The sequence below is a fragment of the Lontra canadensis genome, unplaced genomic scaffold (genome assembly GCF_010015895.1).
Source record: "Lontra canadensis isolate GAN:19392208 unplaced genomic scaffold, GSC_riverotter_1.0 scaffold11, whole genome shotgun sequence".
Classification (NCBI taxonomy): Eukaryota; Metazoa; Chordata; class Mammalia; order Carnivora; family Mustelidae; genus Lontra; species Lontra canadensis.
In genome coordinates, this window is record NW_022631005.1 from 19,541,264 (window position 1) to 19,562,717 (window position 21,454).

At 34.2% G+C, this 21,454-nt stretch overlaps 1 protein-coding gene across 1 annotated transcript in view; it reads left to right on the forward strand.

Annotated features, from left to right (window-relative positions):
• Window positions 1–21,454, forward strand: part of LRP1B (LDL receptor related protein 1B) — a 1,927,222-nt gene that overhangs the window by 1,715,243 nt on the left and 190,525 nt on the right. Inside the window, exons 63-66 of the mRNA XM_032856138.1 lie at window positions 2,244–2,337; window positions 5,517–5,633; window positions 5,759–5,878; window positions 7,296–7,415. Coding sequence (XP_032712029.1) covers window positions 2,244–2,337; window positions 5,517–5,633; window positions 5,759–5,878; window positions 7,296–7,415 — 451 coding nt within the window. The remainder of the gene's footprint in view (window positions 1–2,243; window positions 2,338–5,516; window positions 5,634–5,758; window positions 5,879–7,295; window positions 7,416–21,454) is intronic.

Consider the following 21,454-nt stretch of genomic DNA (forward strand, 5'->3'; position numbering starts at 1 on the left):
TAGCTTGCTAATCTATTGCATTAGACTAAATTGGCAAATATTGAAGTTTAGTAGAAACAATAATTCTGTGCTTTGTTTCAGGAGAAGAATTTGAATTCAGACACCTTTCTTATAAAAAATCCAATAATAACCTTCTGTAATATTTTTCTGGTAATATGTTACATGTGTGCTAAGTAGCTTATAAGTAAATACTACCATATAACATTTTCAACTAGTTTCTCTGTTTTTAATCTTCCGTTTGATATTTATCTCAAAAGAAAGGGGTTTAAAAAAAAAAACTTTCTTACTTCTGTAAATAATGGAATTTCTTTTCTTATAATTTTTAACTATTTATTTTATTTTATTTTTTAAAGATTTTATTTATTTTTTGACAGACAGAGATCACAAGTAGGCAGAGAGGCAGGGGTGGGGGGGGCGGGTAAGGAAGCAGGCTCCCTGCTGATGCTCCACCCCAGAACCCTGAGATCATGACCTGAGGTGAAGGCAGAGGCTTAACCCACTGAGCCACCCAGACACCCAATTTTCAACTGTTTTAAGTGGAAGGGATGATAGGACAAATAAAACACATTAATAGGGGTGCCTGGGTTCTCCACTGAGTGGGGAGTCTGCTTCTCTGCCTCTCTTCCTCTTCCTCCGCCCCTACCCCTAAAGTGCTCAGGCTCTCTCTCTCTCTAAAATAAATAAACAAATCTTTGAAAAAAAAAAACAAACCACACTAATAAATATGTCAGTGAATAGTTTTTTTTTATAATCTTAAGAATAAGTTTTATTACAGCAGTTTTCTTTAGTGTTATATTTAAAATATACAATATTCAAAAAGATATTCAGCAAAAAATTTGTTGCACCCTTTTTTTTTTTTTTTTTTTTTTTTTACTGTTTTTTGATTTGCAAATGTTCATTTTAACTTGGAGAAACCTACTATTTGCTAAGTTCTTTGCCAGGCTTTGTGGGGAGGATGTAGCATAGGGTGGTAAGTCTTTGACCAAGATTAGCATTAACATTCCTCAGCTTGAAGAACCTTTGGACAGTTTCTTCCTGACTGTAGGTCCCTGAGTCCCTTTAATTAGAGCATTCACTTTAGAAAACTTGCAATTGTGGATTATTTCTCTGCCCTTTTGAGATGTAAATTTTCTCCCAGCTTTTTGCCAGTTTTACAGTTTAGGAATGTCTTCCTGGAGGACTGGGAACCATCCCCTAGAGATTTAATCATCAAGAAAGATAGTCCCTGACTATCTTGGTCTCTATGGGAAGGTTGGAGCCCACCTTTGATAAGTACAGTCTAGCAAATACAGACAGCCTAATCATGTTAACCAACATCCTCCATACTTTTCCATTAGTTTACCTCTAAGTTTCAACCTACCCCCACTTTTTGTTTCAGTGGAGTTCTGTTCACTCTCTTTCCCCTATTGCAAGTTTTAAACAAAGTCTTCCTTGCATGTTTAGCTATCTAGTGCAATTTTTGTACCTATTTTTTAGTTGTGACAGTTTATTTACCCTCAAAGATCATGTATATTTATTAGGAATTCTGAAAACTGAAAATAGCTGTACCAGTTTTAACTGCTTTAAAGAAATATTCTTAAAACTTATTTGGGCAGATATTCATTATGGCTAAAGGCAGTATGTTCAGAAAGTTCCACGGAATAACAGCATGACAGTGCCAGAAAAGATCATCCAGATTATATTTAACTCCTCATTTGGTGGCTAAGGAATAGAGATAGAGAGATGTTAATACAATTGTCTAAGATTCCTAAGAAAATACAGTTCAGTTAACTTAATTTGAATTAACTAAATTAATTCAACTTTTCAGTACATTCAGGATAACTGTTCCTGATATTTCTGGTGATTTTTAGCCCTCTTCAGCATTTGCCATGCTTTCTGTAAAGGCTCAGATAATAAGTATTTTAAATTTGCTGGCCACATGGTCTCTGTAGCAACTACCTAACTTCTTGTGGTGCAAGAGCAACCAGCAGCCGTAGATCATATGTAAATGAGTGAGCTTGTCTGTGTTCCAGAAATCTCAGGAGGTTTTCCTGAACAATGTGCTTTCCTGGAAGATCATTTTGCTGCTTGTTGTGCATTTATTCCCTATTGTGGAATGCTCTAAGACCACCACAGTTAACATTTGCAGCGAGAGTGTAGGCTAGGCTACTCTGCCCTGGTAAATTTTTAAATATCAATTTTATATCGGGGTAGGGTTCTTCAACTTTTTTTTTTCTTTCTTTTTTTTCTATTTTTTTTTAAAGTTTCGGTGCAAAACTGATAAATGTATTCCATTCTGGTGGAAATGTGACACTGTGGATGACTGTGGCGATGGATCTGACGAACCTGACGACTGTCGTAAGTACACTGCTGATATGTGGGCATTCAGAATTCAGAACTCTTTAAATCCCAAACACTGAAAATTGAAGAGAGACCTTAAGTATAACCTTCTGATACTTTTTCAAAATCTTTAAAAATACAACCAAAATTATTAACAATCTCTTGAGTATGTCTCCGTTAACTGTTACATTTAGAATGACATCATCAGCAATTTATGTTAGTGTTTTGTTTTAAATTTTCTTACTTACAGAAAAATTACACTCTTTGTGTAATGATCAGCATAAATAACAATCAACATGATTTTGCCTGGATATATCACCAAATCAAAAGCAAAAAATGGCAAGTTTGTAGAATGCCAATCAATAACTAAGATCTTACCTTTAAGGGATCAATCTTCACAGTGTTAAAATACTGAACATTCTTTAAACGTGAGATTTTTTTTCCAATATAAATCATTAGTTTGTTCTACTAATAATTTAGTATGCTCTTAGGTATTCCTTAAAATGACTGCTAATTTTACTTTGACTCAAATTGTGATTGGAATGGTTAGATGCCAAATACATACATACATACATATATACATACATACATACATATAGGTAGGTATACCCATATAAGAGTGTGTGTGTGTGTGTGTGTGTGTATGGCTTATGTATATGTTCACATATGTGTATATACATTTATTTATCTTTGGTAACTTCTGTTGTAATGGACAATCAGTAAATTTTTTCTTGATAGTCTTTTGTAGTTCACACCATAGGTCACTCCAATACAATCCTATCAAGTTGAAGATGCTTATATTTGATCATGATAATTCCCTCAAATCTCGGTGGATAGTTGCTATGATTTGGCCTTAACAATTGAGTTCAAGATCCTTAAGCTTACACTAAAGAAAGACAGTATACTAAGTAAAAGCTAGTTACTTTCTGCTGTAGAACTTTCCACCACATAATTACAAAAACTGTTCTAACCTTAGGGTCTCTAGATAGTTACTTAGATGAGATGTATTTCATCTCTCTGGTCACTACAAAGCATATAAACCATTTGAAGTTGTTTCACATTGTTCATTGTTTTCATTTGAAAACAGCTAATAATATATTCAAGAAAAAGGAAAACAAGTTACAGAAATCATTGCTTTTCTAATATTCTTCTTATGTTTTTGAAAGGTCCATTGGTCTTTGATTTTTCAATATAGTTTCTGTTTTCACTGTGATAGACAATACATATGAGTAGTTTTTATATGATGTAAATATACTATTATGCCTGAATTATATTTGAATTCAAAGGGCTATCAAAGGAACAAATTATATTGGCGACCAACTGAGATTTACTCATTAAAAGAAAGTTACCGATTTCCCTGCAATAAAGTAAACTTTTAACAATATAATAAATAAAATGAACACAACCTATTTTGTAATTTATAGAAATAACGAAGAACAAATACATTAAATGATTCCTCATATTAGGATGACTTTCCCTGCCCAGATTCACTGAAGTGTTCTCTGAGAAATACCTCCATGATGACTTGCAGACACAGTCAGTGGCTCCCAATGCTTTCCCTTCTAAACTATCTGCAGCTCTTTAGCTCTAACTTTCATCTTGACTGGAGTATCATGCTGTAACCATACTGATATAAAAAAATAACCAAAGATTTTCATATTTATGCCCTTTGAAAATATATGATGAAAAAATATAACTTTAATGTCTTTTAAGGGGAAAGCAAAGAGACATCTAGTATCTAAGAGTCTCTGTATCATCCTTATCCTACTAAATACCAGTACTACATGTTTTATTGGTGACATTGTCTCTGTGATCTTTTAGTAAATAATCTTTTACTTGGGTTAATAGCACTGAACGTCTGTAGGCATGAAGCCTTGTTTTGAGTGTTATGGTGAGGTAGGTGGGAAGTGATGTACATGAGTCTGTGGACTGTCTAGAATTCATATTTGAGTAGCTATATCTTCAAAATTTGCAGGTACTAAGTTACTGAGAGTCTCAATAATTTAATCTGAAAAGGCATGAAAGGTTAAACCCAGTTTCACATACTTGCAAACTTCAATAATGTTGTTTAAATAAATGTGGTTAAGAGTGATGCATCATGAATTCTCTGGCATCTTAAGTTTTTAACTGTATTTTCTATGATGCTCTAGTACACAAAAGATAATTCTGCAGGCACATTTGAAGGTAAGATAGGCTTCCCAGCTATCTTCCAGGCATTGAAACTCCTCTGATAGTTAGAAATCTTATGGGAAGGTTTTTTTTGGTAGAGGACCATCCTTTGCTACCAAAATTCAAGAAATCATATGTGATTTCAAGAAAAGCATATATGAAGCAACAAAAAATAGAAGAAATGCATGAGTTTAGAATGTGAGAAATTAAGTATCACACAGTTTTAACACTTAGTGTGGTTTACTAAGAAATGTTAGAAATTGAATGACTTTCAACATTTTAGGCCTCACTTCTATGGAAGTCAATCACATATTGAGTTATTTTTTTAATGTTAAGGAAATTTTTACTTAAGATTGTAATTATAAAAGCATAATTAATTTCCCAAAGAAAGTTTAAAATATCACTATTAATATTCATTCAGTTGACTTATCTGAACTACATACATTAGGATTATCAGTCAAAAGGTAAGTATTTTATTGCCAAGCAATATAGTTTGTGAGAAGACTCAGAGTCAGATCTAGATCTAATTTCCATATCTGGCACTTGAAACTTGTACATACTTGAATGAGTTATTAAAATCCATGAGACCTAGTTTTTTCATTTATAAAACAGTTGTGGAGATATTGAGGTGAGAAGGTTTTGATGAGATTCAGTTAGTACTTCTTTGTGAAAGTGTGTCACCCAGTGTTTGATACAGAACAGATATTCAATAGAGCCTACTTTATTATGATGATTATTGTTATCATTATTTCATATATAAACTAAGAAATATGGCAAAGATGCATTATCATCTTGGATTTCTCACTGTTAATTTGTAATATTTAATCTGGAGGCCATCTGAGTTGCTCATAACCTGGTCATACTGTACATCTGAATCCAATAGCTACTAAGTATGAGACATTACGGTGTGCTCTAGGGTATGTTTAATATAATGAAATAATAAATACCCATAACATCAGAAAAGCTCTATTTAAGAGGTCATGAGCAAAGCTTGGCATTCAATGATACCAGTCTGTTTTCTCCCCTAGCTGAATTTAAATGTCAGCCAGGCCGGTTTCAGTGTGGCACTGGGCTCTGTGCTCTGCCAGCTTTCATCTGTGATGGAGAGAATGACTGTGGTGACAATTCTGATGAACTCAACTGTGGTAGGTGATTAAATTCTTAACCAAGGAACATAAGTCCAATTATTACCTGATTTTGTCTGCACCAATTTAAATGCAGGCACAGTTTTCAGTGCAGATTTGTTGTTGTTCTTCTTTCTTTCTTTTAGACACACATGTCTGCCTGTCAGGTCAGTTCAAGTGTACAAAGAACCAAAAATGCATCCCAGTAAACCTCAGATGTAATGGACAAGACGACTGTGGGGATGAAGAAGATGAAAGGGACTGTCGTAAGTCACCTCAGAATGTTCCAACTTGTCTTACTTCTGAGTCTCAGCTGACATGGGTCTAAAATTTTTTATTGTGTGCCATACATCCGCACAAGGTAGAAAAATGTAACAGCAATTATGGAACATATACCTCCAAATTGGCACCTTGGGGGATGGGTTACTTAAGAAGTGCCCTGTGAAGGCTTTAAAGAAAATTAAAACATGTGTGGTCTTTACTTAGATAGCTACCTAAAGATTACAACAAACATTAAACAACGAATATTCATTCAAATCATCCTTAAGAGAAGCAACAAAACAAACATTACAGGTGACTGTGGTTTTTTATTCATAAATTGATTTTTTTTGCCCACATTAAGCAGCTACAAATAATTTTCTTCTGTTGATTAGTTACTTGAAATCAACTCCATTAGTTAGAGATCGTTTCCCCCCATAAAATACATGTCGAATGCATGATGAGAAAATCTGAGCAAAAAAACCTAACAAAATTATTTGTTAAAAAATGTAAATAATACTGTTTAATGTATCTTTGCCAGCTACTTCAAAGAACAATAGTAAAATATTTTCTACTCTTTTCACCTCTTCTTTCCATCCCCCACCAAAAATCAAACAGATTCAATGGAAGGCAAAACAATTTCCAGCATATACATACATGCACGTAGGCAGACAGGCATGCCCACACGAAAACCCAAACACACAAAATACGAGCAATAAAGTACCTGTCAAGTTTCAGGGTTTCAACAGAACTGCTGTCAACGTTTCTGTCTTGCTGAAGTTTTATTTTATTCCCCTAAAACTTTTATCAGTAAATAATGTGCAGTCATCCAGCAATTTGATTAAGATGGTGCATTCAGAATAAAGTCAGTACCAGTTCTTTATGGTTAGTCATTCCAAGAGCTGATCCATTAAACTGACTAGGATTTGTGAGGCAGTTTGCAGTTTAAGTCAGATGTTCACACCTTCCCTCAAAAACTCAACACAACTAGAGATTTTGAGAAGTTTGATGCTTTTTAGTTCCTGATTCACAAATAACTTCTGATTTTATTATTCTTCTATTTATAGAAATGCATATGTATAAATTCTTACATTTATTTGGTAAAATTATTCACAAAGTTTCCAAATTATTTGTTTTTAAAATTGATTTCAAAATATAGCTAATCAAGGGAGGCTTGTATCAAGAACTCTGATTTTTATCAAATGTATCATTATAGAAATATGTTTTATTTCTTTCTACTGGGAAGGATATTTGGAATACATCATAGATAATGAAAGTTAAAACCCTTCACCTTCAGAGCCTTATTAATTAAAAGATAATATATGTCCAGTTGACTTTCTTAAGCATTTGTTCCTCTGATTGATTGTTAGATAAAATGTCTGTTCTTGTTCAAAGCTGCATTTTAATACATGTTTTCCTCTTAAGCTGAAAACAGCTGTTCTCCAGACTATTTCCAGTGTAAAACAACTAAACATTGCATTTCCAAGCTGTGGGTTTGTGATGAGGATCCCGACTGTGCAGATGCATCAGATGAGGCCAACTGTGGTGAGTGTTTTGTGACCCCGGATCGTACCTATTGTATTTGTGTCATCATCTGACATGGCCGCAGTGAAAGGAATTTGAGCACAATTCTGGTGAAACTAAGGTCTCACATGAGAAAGTTTTGTCCCTGTGTTCACAGAGTCGTAGCAACCTGCTTTTTTGTTAAAAAAAAAAAAAAAAACAACTCAGGTTAGCTACTTTTACCCATAGAAAGGTAAGGCAGAAGAGTAATACTGCTGAAAATGACTCAAAACTATTTCTAAAAAGGTGGATCTAAAAGATAGGCTAAACTCTCATCTTCCTGTCTTGTATGCCTGTGGCATTAGTATTTAATGAATGGAAAGAATGAGACATTGTCTTTGTATTGTTCCAGACTTTTTTTTTCTTTTCTTTACTTTTTTTTTTTTTTTTTGCTTAAATACATATGATTTTCCAGTCATGCAATGATTACTGGTTATTCTTAAACATGGTGAAAGTAAGGGAGAAGATAATACAAGTATCTGTTCTGTTTTAATAGATGACAATGATCATTTAAGTTAACATTTGTTTCTGAAACACTTATCTTTTTACTTAAAATCAAATACTTTTATTTACAAGAATTATTCCTTAATTAACATTGCAGAAATGGCAAACATATTTGTTTTGTTTAATGCATTTCTTACTATCTTGAAAGTGTCAACAGCAAGACAGAAATGAAGAATAATTGTCATGTGTAGTTCATGCTATCAACATTTATTAAACACTAAAAGAGCCTATATTGTAGGTGAATACACCAAACTTGGCATTGTTGGGGAAGCAAAAAAATATTTAATCTAGTAATTGATTAAGAAAAGCAAAGTTTGGAGCACCTGGGTGGCTTAGTCAGTTAAGCGCCCAGCTCTTGATTTTGGCTCAGGTCATGATCTCAGGATTGTAAGATGGAACGCCTTGTCGGACTCTACACTAGGCATGAGGCCTGCTTGGAATTCTCTCTCTGCTTCTCCTTCTGCCCCTCCCCTACCTTCTAAAAAAAAAAAAAAAAAAAAGAAAGGAAGGGTTTATTCAAACTGAGTATAGGACTTCCAGGTTTCATAAACAAAATTGTGTTAAATGCATCTGCTATATTCCACAATGCTCTTAGTGAACTCTTCTGAGGAAAAAGGAAATAATGAAAAACCTTTATGTTCTCTGAAACTCCATTTATACTGAACAACATTCATGGTCTATATGTGTAATAATTGACATTCATGTGTCTTTAAGTGTTTTTCCCAATACTGTCTCCCATATGTCTTCAGAACATGAAAAAATAAAAAAAAAAAGCTTATCATAGTATCAAGAACCCCATTTACCACTTTGTGAAATTGGTACTCATCAGTTCACAAAGCCTCAAAGTATAGTCATCACTGATTATCAAGGACTTTTACAGACTAGTTTATATTACTGGCAAGTTTGCTCTGTTGTCTTTAGTATTTTTTGGTTTACTGAAGCAAAACGGAATAATGACTTATGTTAGCTATATGAAGATTTTTCTGGAATATCTATAATTTGTTCCTTATGATAATGTGATTTAACTGTTGCGGTATATTATACTGTTCGAACTGATAATTATTGATCATTATAATAACCATAATTCCCAATATTTGCTGTGTTTGCCATATGGCCCAGAAAATGTGTTAAAGGCTTTATATTCATTATTTCATATAATCCTTTACTATCCTCATTTTATTGGTGTGGTAAAAGAGCCCCAAGGAGGTTATATAACTTACTTTCATGGCTAGTAGATGGTGGAATTGGAACTTGAATCCAGGGTTATTTCACAATAAAGCATTTACTCTATGAACATAGTATAAAGCCACCTCATTCTTTAAAAATAAATAAATAAATAAAAATAAAAAGATTTTATTTATTTATTAGAGAGAGGACTCATGTGTGCACAGTCACAGGCACCAGTCGGGGTATGGAAGAGGGGAGAGGGGTGGGAGAGGGACAAGTGCCCAGTGCAGAGCCCCACACAGGGCTCGATCCCTGGACCTCAATATCATGTCCCAAGTTAAAACTAAAAGTCAGACAGGTAATTGACTCAGCCACCCAGGTGCCCCTAAAGCCACCTCATTCTTTATGTGTAAAGAGAAAAATATTTAAATGTTTCCTGTTATAAAGTTATATAGAATTCTCCTGGCCATAGTCATTGTTGTGAATTCCTGACCAGTATACAAGCACATATATACATACAGTAAGGAGAGAAGAGGCAGGAAGGTTGAATCTGATTTGCCTTAGATCCAATATAAAATTTTATTGTGGGCATGCACTAATTTAATTTAAAAAAACCTTTCTTTTATAAGATTGTGTTTATATATATGTGTGTTTGTTTGTTTGTTTGTTTAGAGTGTGAGAGAGAAAGAGCACCAGCTGGGGAGTGCGGGGGGCGGGGAGAGGCAGAGGGAGAGAATCGCAAGCCAACTCTGCATTAAGCCCATCCATCTACCCTAAGTGGGTAGACTGATCTGGGCTTGATCTCAAAGCCCTGAGATCATGACCTGAGGCGAAATCAAGAGTCAAACACTTAACAGAATGAGTCACTCAGGCACCCCAATTTAAAAAATACTTCTACATACATTACAGTTTAGTATAGCATTCCTCAATCTTTATTCTTTTTTTTTTTTTTAAGATTTTATTTATTTATTTGACAGAGAGAGATCACAAGTAGACAGAAAGGCAGGCAGAGAGAAAGAGAGATTAGAGAGTCCGATGCGGGACTCGATCCCAGGACCCTGAGATCATGACCTGAGCTGAAGGCAGCGGCTTAACCCACTGAGCCACACAGGTGCCCCTCAATCTTTATTCTTAATGGCCTAAAAAAAACTACCTCCTTCTCCTTTCTTCTGTCTTCAATAAATGTAGAAATGCCATGTATTTTTACTAAGTCTGTTAAAACCTTTGTGGGATAGTTCACCTTTTAATACTTCCATTGAGTGGGAAAAGAAAAACACTTCTCTCTCTCTCTCTCTTTTTTTTTTAAGATTTTATTTATTTATTTGTCAGAGAAAGAGAGCACAAGCAGGGGGAGTGGCAGGCAGAGGGAGAAGCAGGTTCCCTGCTGAGCAAGGATACCCCCCACCCCATGCAGGACTTGATCCCAGGACCCTGGGATCATGCCCTGAGCCAAAGGCATGTGCTTAACCAACTGAGCCACCCAGGCGTCCCCAAACACTTCCTAAAGATGAACTCTATCAAATTAAGTCCTTATTATTTGAATCTGAATTACACATGTTTTTGTGGGAACAGACCTTGCCTAGAATAGAAAGCAAATTTCACTATTTGTCATGTTGAGTATCCTCAGAGCCTCACAAGATATAAAACAGATTTGCATGAAGTGCTATTGAGTGACTGAACTATTCTCTTTTACAAAAAACTTCAATATGCAACTCGTTTCCATTGTTGTTCCCACATACTTCTATACTTTTTTAGTTCACTGCTAAATTTAGGGGCAGATTCCCTTTTACTCTTGGAGTTCACTTAGATCTTACATCTTATTTCTCAGCAGCAATTTATCTACAATTTTAGATCTAATTGGCTTCTGTCAGTTCTAAAGATCTAAAATTGTAATTTGTTCTACCTTGACATATCCTAATTTTCTTTTTTTTTTTTTTTTTTTTTTTTTTTTTTTTTGCTTTAAATTGTATGGATAATACCAATGTAGGGGTTGTGGTTCACTGAGACACTATGGAAAAACCTAACAAAAGAGAGCAGAATAATTTGCAAACAAATAAAATACACATGTAGGACAGGGGATTATAAAAAAAAACCTCTAACGTTTTTTTACTTTTAAATTTATTTTTAAATACTTGTAAATTTATTTAATACTTTTAAAATTATTTAAAATACTTTTAAATACTTTTAAAATTATTTAATCTTTATACTTATTGGAATACCATGTTTATTGAATTCTGCCCAGTGTAATTCTTGAGTTTTTGCAGTTCTTGCAGATTTAACAACTATCATTCAATATGTGTTAAATTTTATGTTAATCTAGAATTTAAGGAGGCCTCAAAACCATTTTGAATAGACATAAATTAAACATAGTTTAGGAATCTTTCTCCAATAGTTTAGTCTTGGTGAGAGTGGATACAAATTTTAAAATTAAATTACATATTTTCCCATCTTATTACACATAGTTTTTGAGATGGCTAAATTTATGTATAAAAACTGCATTTGGCACATTTGGATTTAAATTCATAAATATTTTTAAAACATCTTTTAGCTCTATTTCTGTGTAAGTAAAGATTTAAATCTATGTTATACTCATATTTATGGCAAGATAAGTTCAACTTTGTGAGTTGTTAATAGTTATAAAATCGTTTATTTTTGCTTGAAGGTAAGGTGTTTACTCTTCCTTTGTTATATGCCCTGAGGATTAAAATAATCTTTATAAAATGTAGATCTGTACCTTTTATTAAATTATAGGTGTTCACCCTTCTTGGAAGGCTGTTCCACTACTTATTATAATGTTGGACAAACACCAGATTTGAATGCCTGATCAAAATTTATGCAATACCTCAATTGTAGTAGCTCCAGGAATTTCATTCCAAACTTTCAATTTCAAACTTTCCCCACTTTCTGCCTGCCATTTTCTATTTTAAGAAGGAAATGCAGATTTGGGATTTGACAAATTGGTACTAGATTCTTGCTTCTACTTTGTAGTCAGAGTTGAAACTTTTCTATAATTTAACTCTTATAAGATGATATCAGAATCCATGTCTTTCCATTATGTCCTCTGTCCCCAGTTTATAGCTTACTATCTCTGTTCCTTAGATGTCTATGTGACATTCTCTTTTCATAAGTTGTTCTCTTTTGCTTTCCTGGTCAGCTCTATACTCCCATCACAGCTCTCGGGAACACACTGTCTGCTCTGCCATATTGCTCTTTCCTTTGGCCGTGTTTCTTGCTTTCTTATCTGGTCTCCCTTTGCCTTAGCTAGAATTCTTGATAATTCATCATTTGTTACTTTTGAGCAGTCTTGGTTTATAACCTGCTGTTTGGCTAATTATCTCAAAATAAGATGCTAGCTATAATCATACCAGCTAGAGCTTATGAGAGGAACTTGAGTTTCCTACAGTAACTTTGTACTTTCTGTAGCCTGGTTTTCCAACATGATACTGCACACATTGAAACTAAAAGATAAGAGTGACAGATGTGTGCTTTTATTTTCCCCTTAATCTCTGATGAGGAAATTTGAATTAGTCTACTTAATCTGTAAGAACATAAAAATAGATGTTTTAGAGTTAAAGTAAGTGCATAAATAATTATAAAATACTTCTACCATGCAGACTTGTACAGGAAGTTATATAGTAAGTAATGTACCATTTTTAATTGATTTTAACATTTGGACTAAGGTATCTCTTTTAAAACATTCAGACCCCTACAATAACATATAAAGCCTACCTCTATCTTCTCTCCTTCCCTTCTTCTGAAGTAGTTGTGTATCATTCATGTTTTTTTAACTTGTACTATATTTGTGTCTATTCGTTAATATATACATAATAGTTAATAGTATCTTAAAAGTTTAGAGGGTATTATGCTTAGTGAAATAAGTCAATTGGAGAAAGACAAGTATCATATGATCTCCCTGATATGAGGAAGTGGAGATGCACCGTGGGGGGATTGGGGGGTAGGAAAAAAATAAATGAAACAAGATGGGATCAGGAGGGAGACAAACCATAAGAGACTCTTAATCTCACAAAACAAACTGAAGGTTGCTGGTGGGAGGGGGGTCGGGAGAGGGCGGTATGATAATGGACATTGGTGAGGGTATGTGCTATGGTGAGTGCTGTGAAGTATGTAAACCTGGCGATTCACAGACCTGTACCCCTGGGGCTAATAATACATTATATGTTTATAAAAAATAATTTAAAAAATTTAAAAAAAGAAAAAATAGTATCTTAAAAGTTCACATAGTCTTGTCTTTTCAGTATCAAATTAAAGCTTGATATTTTCTGATATTCTAGTGTATTAATGTGAATAATGCATTGGATACTGAAGATTATTTTTACATGTTACAATTATTACATATTCATGGGCAAATATAGCACAAAATATTACATACACTCTGAGCTACAGTCATCATGAAGTCTCAGTTCCCTGCTCAGGTGCTCTAGTTGTCAGCTTGAATGAAAGTTTATTTAAAGTCATTGTGGGAACATCCAGAGGCAGGAATCTTTTAACTGTACAGTCAATATTGGGCTAAATGAAACATAGGATAGAGGACCTGGAGTGAGCCTGAACAGAGAAGCTCTGATATTGATGGCTGTAATGACAGTAAAATAATTCATGATATTTGAAGTTAGGTATTTTCAAAATATTTAATTACTTGCACTTAGAATAGCATTCCCAAATGTTAGTTCCCTGATTTTAAGACAATCCACAGGGGAAACTTCTGTGCTCCTCACATACACAGTAAAGGATGATGTACTAAATTCTGTGTCTTGGAAAACAGTTCATTTACATGCATGTAGTTAAGTTGTCTGTTTAGTGTTTGTAATGAATGTTCCCTGCATTTAAAAATAGGTTACTAGGTCGCCTGGGTGGCTCAGTGGGTTAAGCCTCTGCCTTCGGCTCAGGTCATGATCCCAGGGTCCTGGGATCGAGCCCCACATCGGACTCTCTGTTCAGCAGGGAGCCTGCTTCCTCCTCTCTCTCTGCCTGCCTCTCTGCCTACTTGTGATCTGTCAAATAAATAAATAAATAAAATCTTGAAAAAAAAATAGGCTACAGATTTCCGTGTTGTATTTTGATTAGCAAACAAATTATGTGATCATCCTAAAGCACCTCTTCCCTGCTGGATGGCTGTTGCTTTTGTCTGGGGCCAGGAGGAGGAATTTGTTGTTGAAGGAGGCTGCTGGAAGCTAGGTTTTAAATTTTCTAACACATGGCACCATGATATCTCAGATACTTAGAATGGTGGGATTATATACCTTTACATTAGCAGGTGGAAAGAGAAACACCCTCCTTTCTCTGGGACCTGATTGGTCTCTGCTGCCTGATTGGTCTGATCTGCACCCCTACAGTACCCTGTGCTGTGGAGTGCAGGCATCACTACCCACGGCTGGAGCATAGGCTTGGCTGTGTCCCTCCACGTCTCCATTTCTGGTGAGCTGCAAACTGATCTTAAGTTTCTGCTGTTGTGTAAAAGCTCTTGAGCTAAGATGCAGAGAGATATGTGGTCCTGGAAACCTCCAGGTCTTGTGAGGAACCAGAAATAACATCTCTTGCTTATCTCTCTAGCTCCTACTCACTTTTAATGTCATAGAGTCGCCCCTGAGTTTTATTGACTGTGTTACATACCTGATACTAGATGTTTCTCCTGGAAGCTTGGCATCTTTCTGAGATTAGATTTGATTAAAGAATCAAATAAGGAATCAAATAGAGAATTAAAAACTAGGTGAAGGATGAGAGCAGCAGTTTAACAAGGATGAAGTTTTTCTTCTCACAATCTCTCAGGATCCAGATGTAGGCACTTTACTTTCTCTACCTACCTAAAGAAACAACTTCTATATCATATCTTACCATCAATGAGGTAGCACTTGCCTACTCCTCTCCTTACCCTGGCAAAACAGCTGTGGGGCAATACAATTCATGAGGGAGAGAAACGATAACCACTTTGCTTTACTGTTTTAGAAGATGTTTTACTCTCACACTGATTTGTCCCCCGATAATTTGTAAAATAACACTTAACAACAATCTCATAGAATCACTATCTCTCGGAGTATATTTTAGACATATTGCCTGGCATGTAAGTGTTACTGAAGTCTGTGTAGTTTATACTCAATCTAATGCTAATACATTTTATTTTATTTTACAAATATGTAGCTACTTTAAAAGCACAATGTGGACAAATGTCATCTCCTTTCTTTTTAAATAGAATTTTTTTAAAAATGATTCAACTTCTGGTACATTTCTGAACTTTTAAAGTAGTTGCCATGAAAATTAATGTATTTTTTTTAAAAAGCCTGGTAATCTGAAGAGCTTATTTTCTGAGCAAAGAAGCTTCTGTTAATTCAGTAGGATGTATTTTTTTATACTAATATTATTATATTTTATGGTAAATTTTTTGATGCATCATATGTTTTTCTGTCATCCATCTATTTATTTATTTTGTAAAATGCAATCTTTTCTCCATTTTCTGACAATTATATTTGTGTTTGAGTAACTCTCTCTCTCTCTCTCTCTCTCTGTATGTGTATGAGAAAAATAAGGAAAGGGGAAAATAGCGTCTTTGGCACTGAAATATTTTGGTTCTTACAGAGCCCTTGAGGGAAAACCTATCTGTATGAATAGGACCAGGAAACAGCCATCTAGTATTTTTGTGAAGAAATGAATGACCTACATGTGCATCCTTTAATAGTCTAAGTGGAACACATTTAGTCTTTTTATAACTTGTGTTCAGTAACTTCTATCCATTGACCACCTCTCTGTCAAAGGGTGTGCAATTATTTGGTGATGTTATTTTATTTTATTTTTCTCTTCATAATAATAAGAAGAAATCGTGAGATTTAACCAGAAAGTTAAAAAGGAGGCCACACAATGAGTCAGGAGATATGCCAAATATTCTAGATTACAGGTTGAACTGTAGTAAAAGCCATGAATGGAAACAGCTTTTTGCCCAGCGAGGTTTATAATTGAGTTTGTAAAGGAAAGAACTATATATTTGTTTTAATAAGAACTGTGTTGATGCAGTTGATATTTTTTTAAGGAAATTGACTCGGGAATTTAACATTCCGTGATACTTTTGCTTGAAAAAGTTCATCCTTGTTATACTGCTCCTCTCATCCTTCACCAAGTAAATTTGATTCTCCAAAAATGCAAAATAACATCACACACACACACACACACACATACACATACCCCTAGTTGGAGACTGAAGCAGAATGTGAGAAAAAATAAGTATTAGACACTTTATAAAAAATACTTAAGAAATGTAGAACTTAAAAAAAATACCTTTTGTCTACTCTTAGAAGAAAAATATTTGTATTTGCTTTGGTTTATAAGATTTTTAAATTACTATTTTAAAAAAGCAATGTCATTTCATTTAGGAACATAATAGATAATAAAAATAAAATGACCAGTGGTGCCTGGGTGGCTCAGCTGGTTAAGCTTCTGCCTCTTGATTTCTGCTTAGGTCATGATCTTAGGGCCCAGAGATTGAGCCCCACATCAGGCTCTGCACTTAGTGGGAAGTCTGCTTCTCCTTCTCCCTCTGCATGCTTGCTTGCTTGCTTGCTAGCTCTCTCTTTCTCTCTCTCTCTCTCGCCAAAAAAATAAATAAATAAATATTTTTTTAAAAATGAATACATCTTTTAAAAAAAAGTAGAGGTAACAGAGTTCATTATCTCAAACTAAATCCTACATTACCTCTCTCTCCACTTCCATAATTTCCCATATGAACATTGCACAAGGAACCATATACAAATATTGCCTTAATAACATGAAAACTCCAGCCCAGAGACTTGCAATCTAGGCATTGAATCTAAGACTGCTCAGAGTATAAGTATGTCTATCAGAATCATCATCTATATCTCTGTCCACAAAGATTACAAAGCTAAGTAGTAGTATAATTATAACTCTACATTAGGGTTTTTACTCTCATTAATATATTATTTCATAAAACTGTTAATGGCTAAAAATGGATAGTTGTTTTGAAAGCAAAATCTGATACCACTTGGATCCTCAAGCTGATTTTAACATATAAGCACAAATCTAAGTTTTCTTTTCTTCTCTTTTTTTTTTTTTTTTTTAGGGTTGGTCATTTTATTTTTTTAATATTTTTTTGAAAAATTATTCATTTATTTTAGAGAGAGAGAGATAGAGAGTGGACCCATGAGTGAGGAGGAGGGGCAGAGGGACAGAAACAGACTCCCTGCTAAGTGCAAAGCCTGATGTGAGGCTCAATCCCAGGACCCTGAGATCATGATCTGAGCTGAAAGAAGATGTTTAACAGACTGAGCCACCTAGGTGGTCCTGGCAGAAATTTCTTATATGACTTAGCATATATAGCTTGATAGCTCCCATTCTGAATATGTTATTGGGTTACATTTTTAAAAAATCAAATATGCAGGGGCACCCGGGTGGTTGAGTTGGTTGGTGGCTCCCTTTGACTTGGTCATGATCCCAGGCTCCTGGGATCCAGCCCCACATCAGTCTCCTTGCTGGGTGGGGAGCCTGCTTCTCCCCTGCCTGCCGCTCCCCCTGCTTGTGGTTGCTCTTTACCTCTCTCTTTCTCTCTCTGTCAAATAAATAAATCAATCTCTAAAAAAAAAATGGAGTCTGCTTATATTTAAGTTTTCTTTGTAATTACCTTCTGAATTCTAAAAACAAAACATACTCAGAAAATGCAATATATTACTTAATGCCAATTAATAATCATTCTACTATAAAAGAATCATACAACTATTTTAGTTAACTATACCTGTAAAAAGAAGTTTGACACATCCTGTGGATATTTCTATTTGTTTCTAGAAATCATCCATAGATGTTAGAATGTTATATTATTTTATAAATACCTATCCTAGGAGCTCTATGGATGAACCTAGAGTTTAGAATTAGCATATACCAAGTCCCATGATGATTACTGCTTCAAGAAGAGAATCCTTTGGAACAACTGCTCAGATCTTTAGTTTGGTCCTTGTGATGGTTAAAACCACAATATTCTTAATATAAACATGCACTGAGCAATAAAAATCTCAGTAGCTAACTATCAGGGAGTCACAGAAGTGCAGGAAACTTACCTTCAGGAATCCTAAAACACTGACAGTTTATTCAGTTCCTTTTCAATAAAGGACGTCACTGAGTCAGAGAGGAAAAAAAATTGGGAATCTTTCACCTAAAATACAAGCAAATATATACATATTTTTTTCTTTCAGAATCCATTATGTCCATTTTGTAATGTCTTAATAAAAGTAACTACAGCTTACATTTTAAAATGTTTTTATTTTATTTTATTATTTTAATTCCAGTATAGTTAACATGTAGAGGTATATTAGTTTCAGGTGTACAACATAGTGATTCAGTAATTCCATACATCACCCAGTGCTCATCATGACAAGTGCACTCCTTAATCCCCAATACCCTTTTTACCCATACCTCCCACCCCCCACCTCACCTCTGGTAACCATGTTTGTTCTTAATAGCTGAGAGTCTGTTTCTTGTCTTATCTCTCTCTCTCACATTCTGTCTCTCTCTTTCCCTTGCTTATTTGTTTTGTTTCTTAAATTCCACATATGAGTGAAATCCTATGATATTTGTCTTTCTCTGACTGACTTGTTTTATTTGGCATTATACTCTCCACTTCCACACATTTCACTGCAGATGGCAAGATTTCATTCTTTTCTTATGGCTGTACACTGTTAAACACACACACACACACACACACACACACCACATCATAAAATTAGTATGGGAAATATGTAAAAGTTTGGTATCACCAGGAGATATTATCAGTAGGTATGGGTATTACCAATAGGAAATTTAAAAGTTATCCATGAGGTTGAACTTCAAGGGGCTCTCATACAACACCCCTTATTCTTTGCAGAGGAAATCTAAAATCCCTGGCTACAATTAGTTTATCCTACAACATACATTGGGCACAATTTGTACTATTTGTTTTGTTTTTAGTATTTTGTATCTTTATAACATTCACTTATTTTAAAAATTAATAAATACCTGTTAAGTATGTCAAGTGAGCAACTATATTAGAGATTCAGGTAATTCAAAGAAGTCCAATAGGGATAATTAATAGTTTTGAAAGCTTATTACATGTAAGGCATTGTACTAAACTTTATGTGAAATAAACAACATAGGACAAGAGTCCTATGCAAATATACTATTATTATTCTTATTTTATAGGTAAGGGTATAAGGCTCAAAACACTTAAGTAATTTTCTTTACACAGGTCACCCAAGTAGAAAGTGGTTAAGCAGATATTTGAACCCAGAGGATCTGGTTCCAAACCAATACACTTAACAATTATCCAACTGAGTAACCTGCCCTAAATTTACAATAAGGCAAGGAATTAGGACACAGATACAAATAATCCCAAACAAATTGTAATGATTAAATGTCATTGGAAAGAATACATACACAGTTCTTCAAAGGATCTTATCATCACTAACAATAAGTGAGTAAGATAGAAGTGGCAATAAAGTGATGTCTTATCAATAGTCAATTTGAAAGCAATAATAAACCAACTAAAAGTCAGTCTGTGTTTTATTATAACTTTTTTAAATGGCTGTCCTAACAATGTCAGCAACAAAAACCCCCTCCCTGAAAGGACACACCTTTGATCATGACTCCAAATGGAAATCTATTAGCTTGCCGTAAAGGTAATAATAAAAATAAGTACAATGAGAACAATATCATTAAATTCTAGTTTGACTGAATTCTAGTTTGATGCTGGCCTATCAAAATCTAACTCTCTCTTTGTGAAAAAGAGAGGTTAGTGAGTGTCATAGAAACCATATCTTTTCATGACCAAAGTTTTAATAATGAAGCAACTAGAAAGAAGGAAAGACACTTGAACAGAGCATAAATTTCTCACCAGCCAGTATGAAACCGTACTATATAGCACCATGTTTACATATTGTTAGAACTATCTCTTGCTTACTATATGCCATGCAAGCTACACATGTGAAAACATTGTCCTCCTCTTGATTAACTGAAAGAATAAACATGAGTATAGTTTTATTTTTTGATCATGCCTTTGCTCCTTTCTGCAGCTTTCCACTAACTATAGATAAATTGTACTATATATATATAGTTTGTTAATATATAATGCGTATAATATATTATACATAACATATACTACTTATAATTATATGTAAACAATGTATAGTTTATTAACATATTGGTTCAAATACAAGAGAGTATTGAGAAGAAAATAATTATTCATGCTAATATTACTTATTTCAAATATGCTTTCAAATATTTTTGCTATGCAGAAGTGAAAGTCATCAACACTGCTTTGTTCCAGTTTTTTGAAAACTTTAATAAAAAAAACATTCTCTTTTTTCTAATTTTATGAAAGTTTGTAATTGACCACTGGGCATAAATTGTTCAAATTCTTTTTTGGAAGATACAGCTAAGTCTTGGCACTAAATGCTGTGTTTCTTGGCACCGAAACAGTTACAAGAAATGAACATGTTAAAATCTCTTGTTTGCAATAGTTAAGCCAAATATAATTACATGTGAGTCTATTGACTGAAGGTATGATTGTTATCCAAGATCTGGCCATATGGGTTCTGGAGGTGACAATGCCAACCTTAAATTCCAGAGCTTTTTTCATGCTATTTGATTTTCACAGCTGGAATTTATTACTTCTTCATAGTGCAAAATTATCCATCCACTTGGTTTCATTTCTTGGCTCAATGTTGTGACTTAGTAATTTTCAGCATCTTATTGACAGATGGAAAGTGTTCCCTAAACATGTTGCTGAATTAACACAGAATGTACTTCTAAACTACAATAAAGAATGGAACTGAAAATGTCAAGTCCACTAGGTTCCATCTAAAGCCCACGTATTGTTATCATGGAATTTTTGGATGGAAATGGTTCATTAGAAGTTATGTGGTTAAAGCACCATCCTTAATCTAAACAAACAAGTGAACAGAATACTCCTTTATGTCTGGACAAAATCCTTATGCTATAAATTAAACCTGCTTTTAATTTTCTTTCTATCCTTTCCAATAGAAATTTTGAATAACCTAGCACTATCCTTTGCGTAAAATTCCTTTAAGTACTCTCAAATTAAATTCTTTCACATTCATCTTCAGGCCAAATAATTGCATTTTCTTTTATCTCTCTACATGGGTTCTATTTTCCATTCTATTAATCAGTTATTTCTCCCCTGAAACCTCCCCACATTATATGCTTTGGCTAAGATTTATGAAACAGAATACAACATTTTTAAGTACAGTGTGTCTCCTGTTCCCCGCTCTATATACCTGCTTTTGTATTTTAATATTGTGTTTGATTAAAAGCAAATAAAATCACAGTATTCACACTGTTGATCTGTG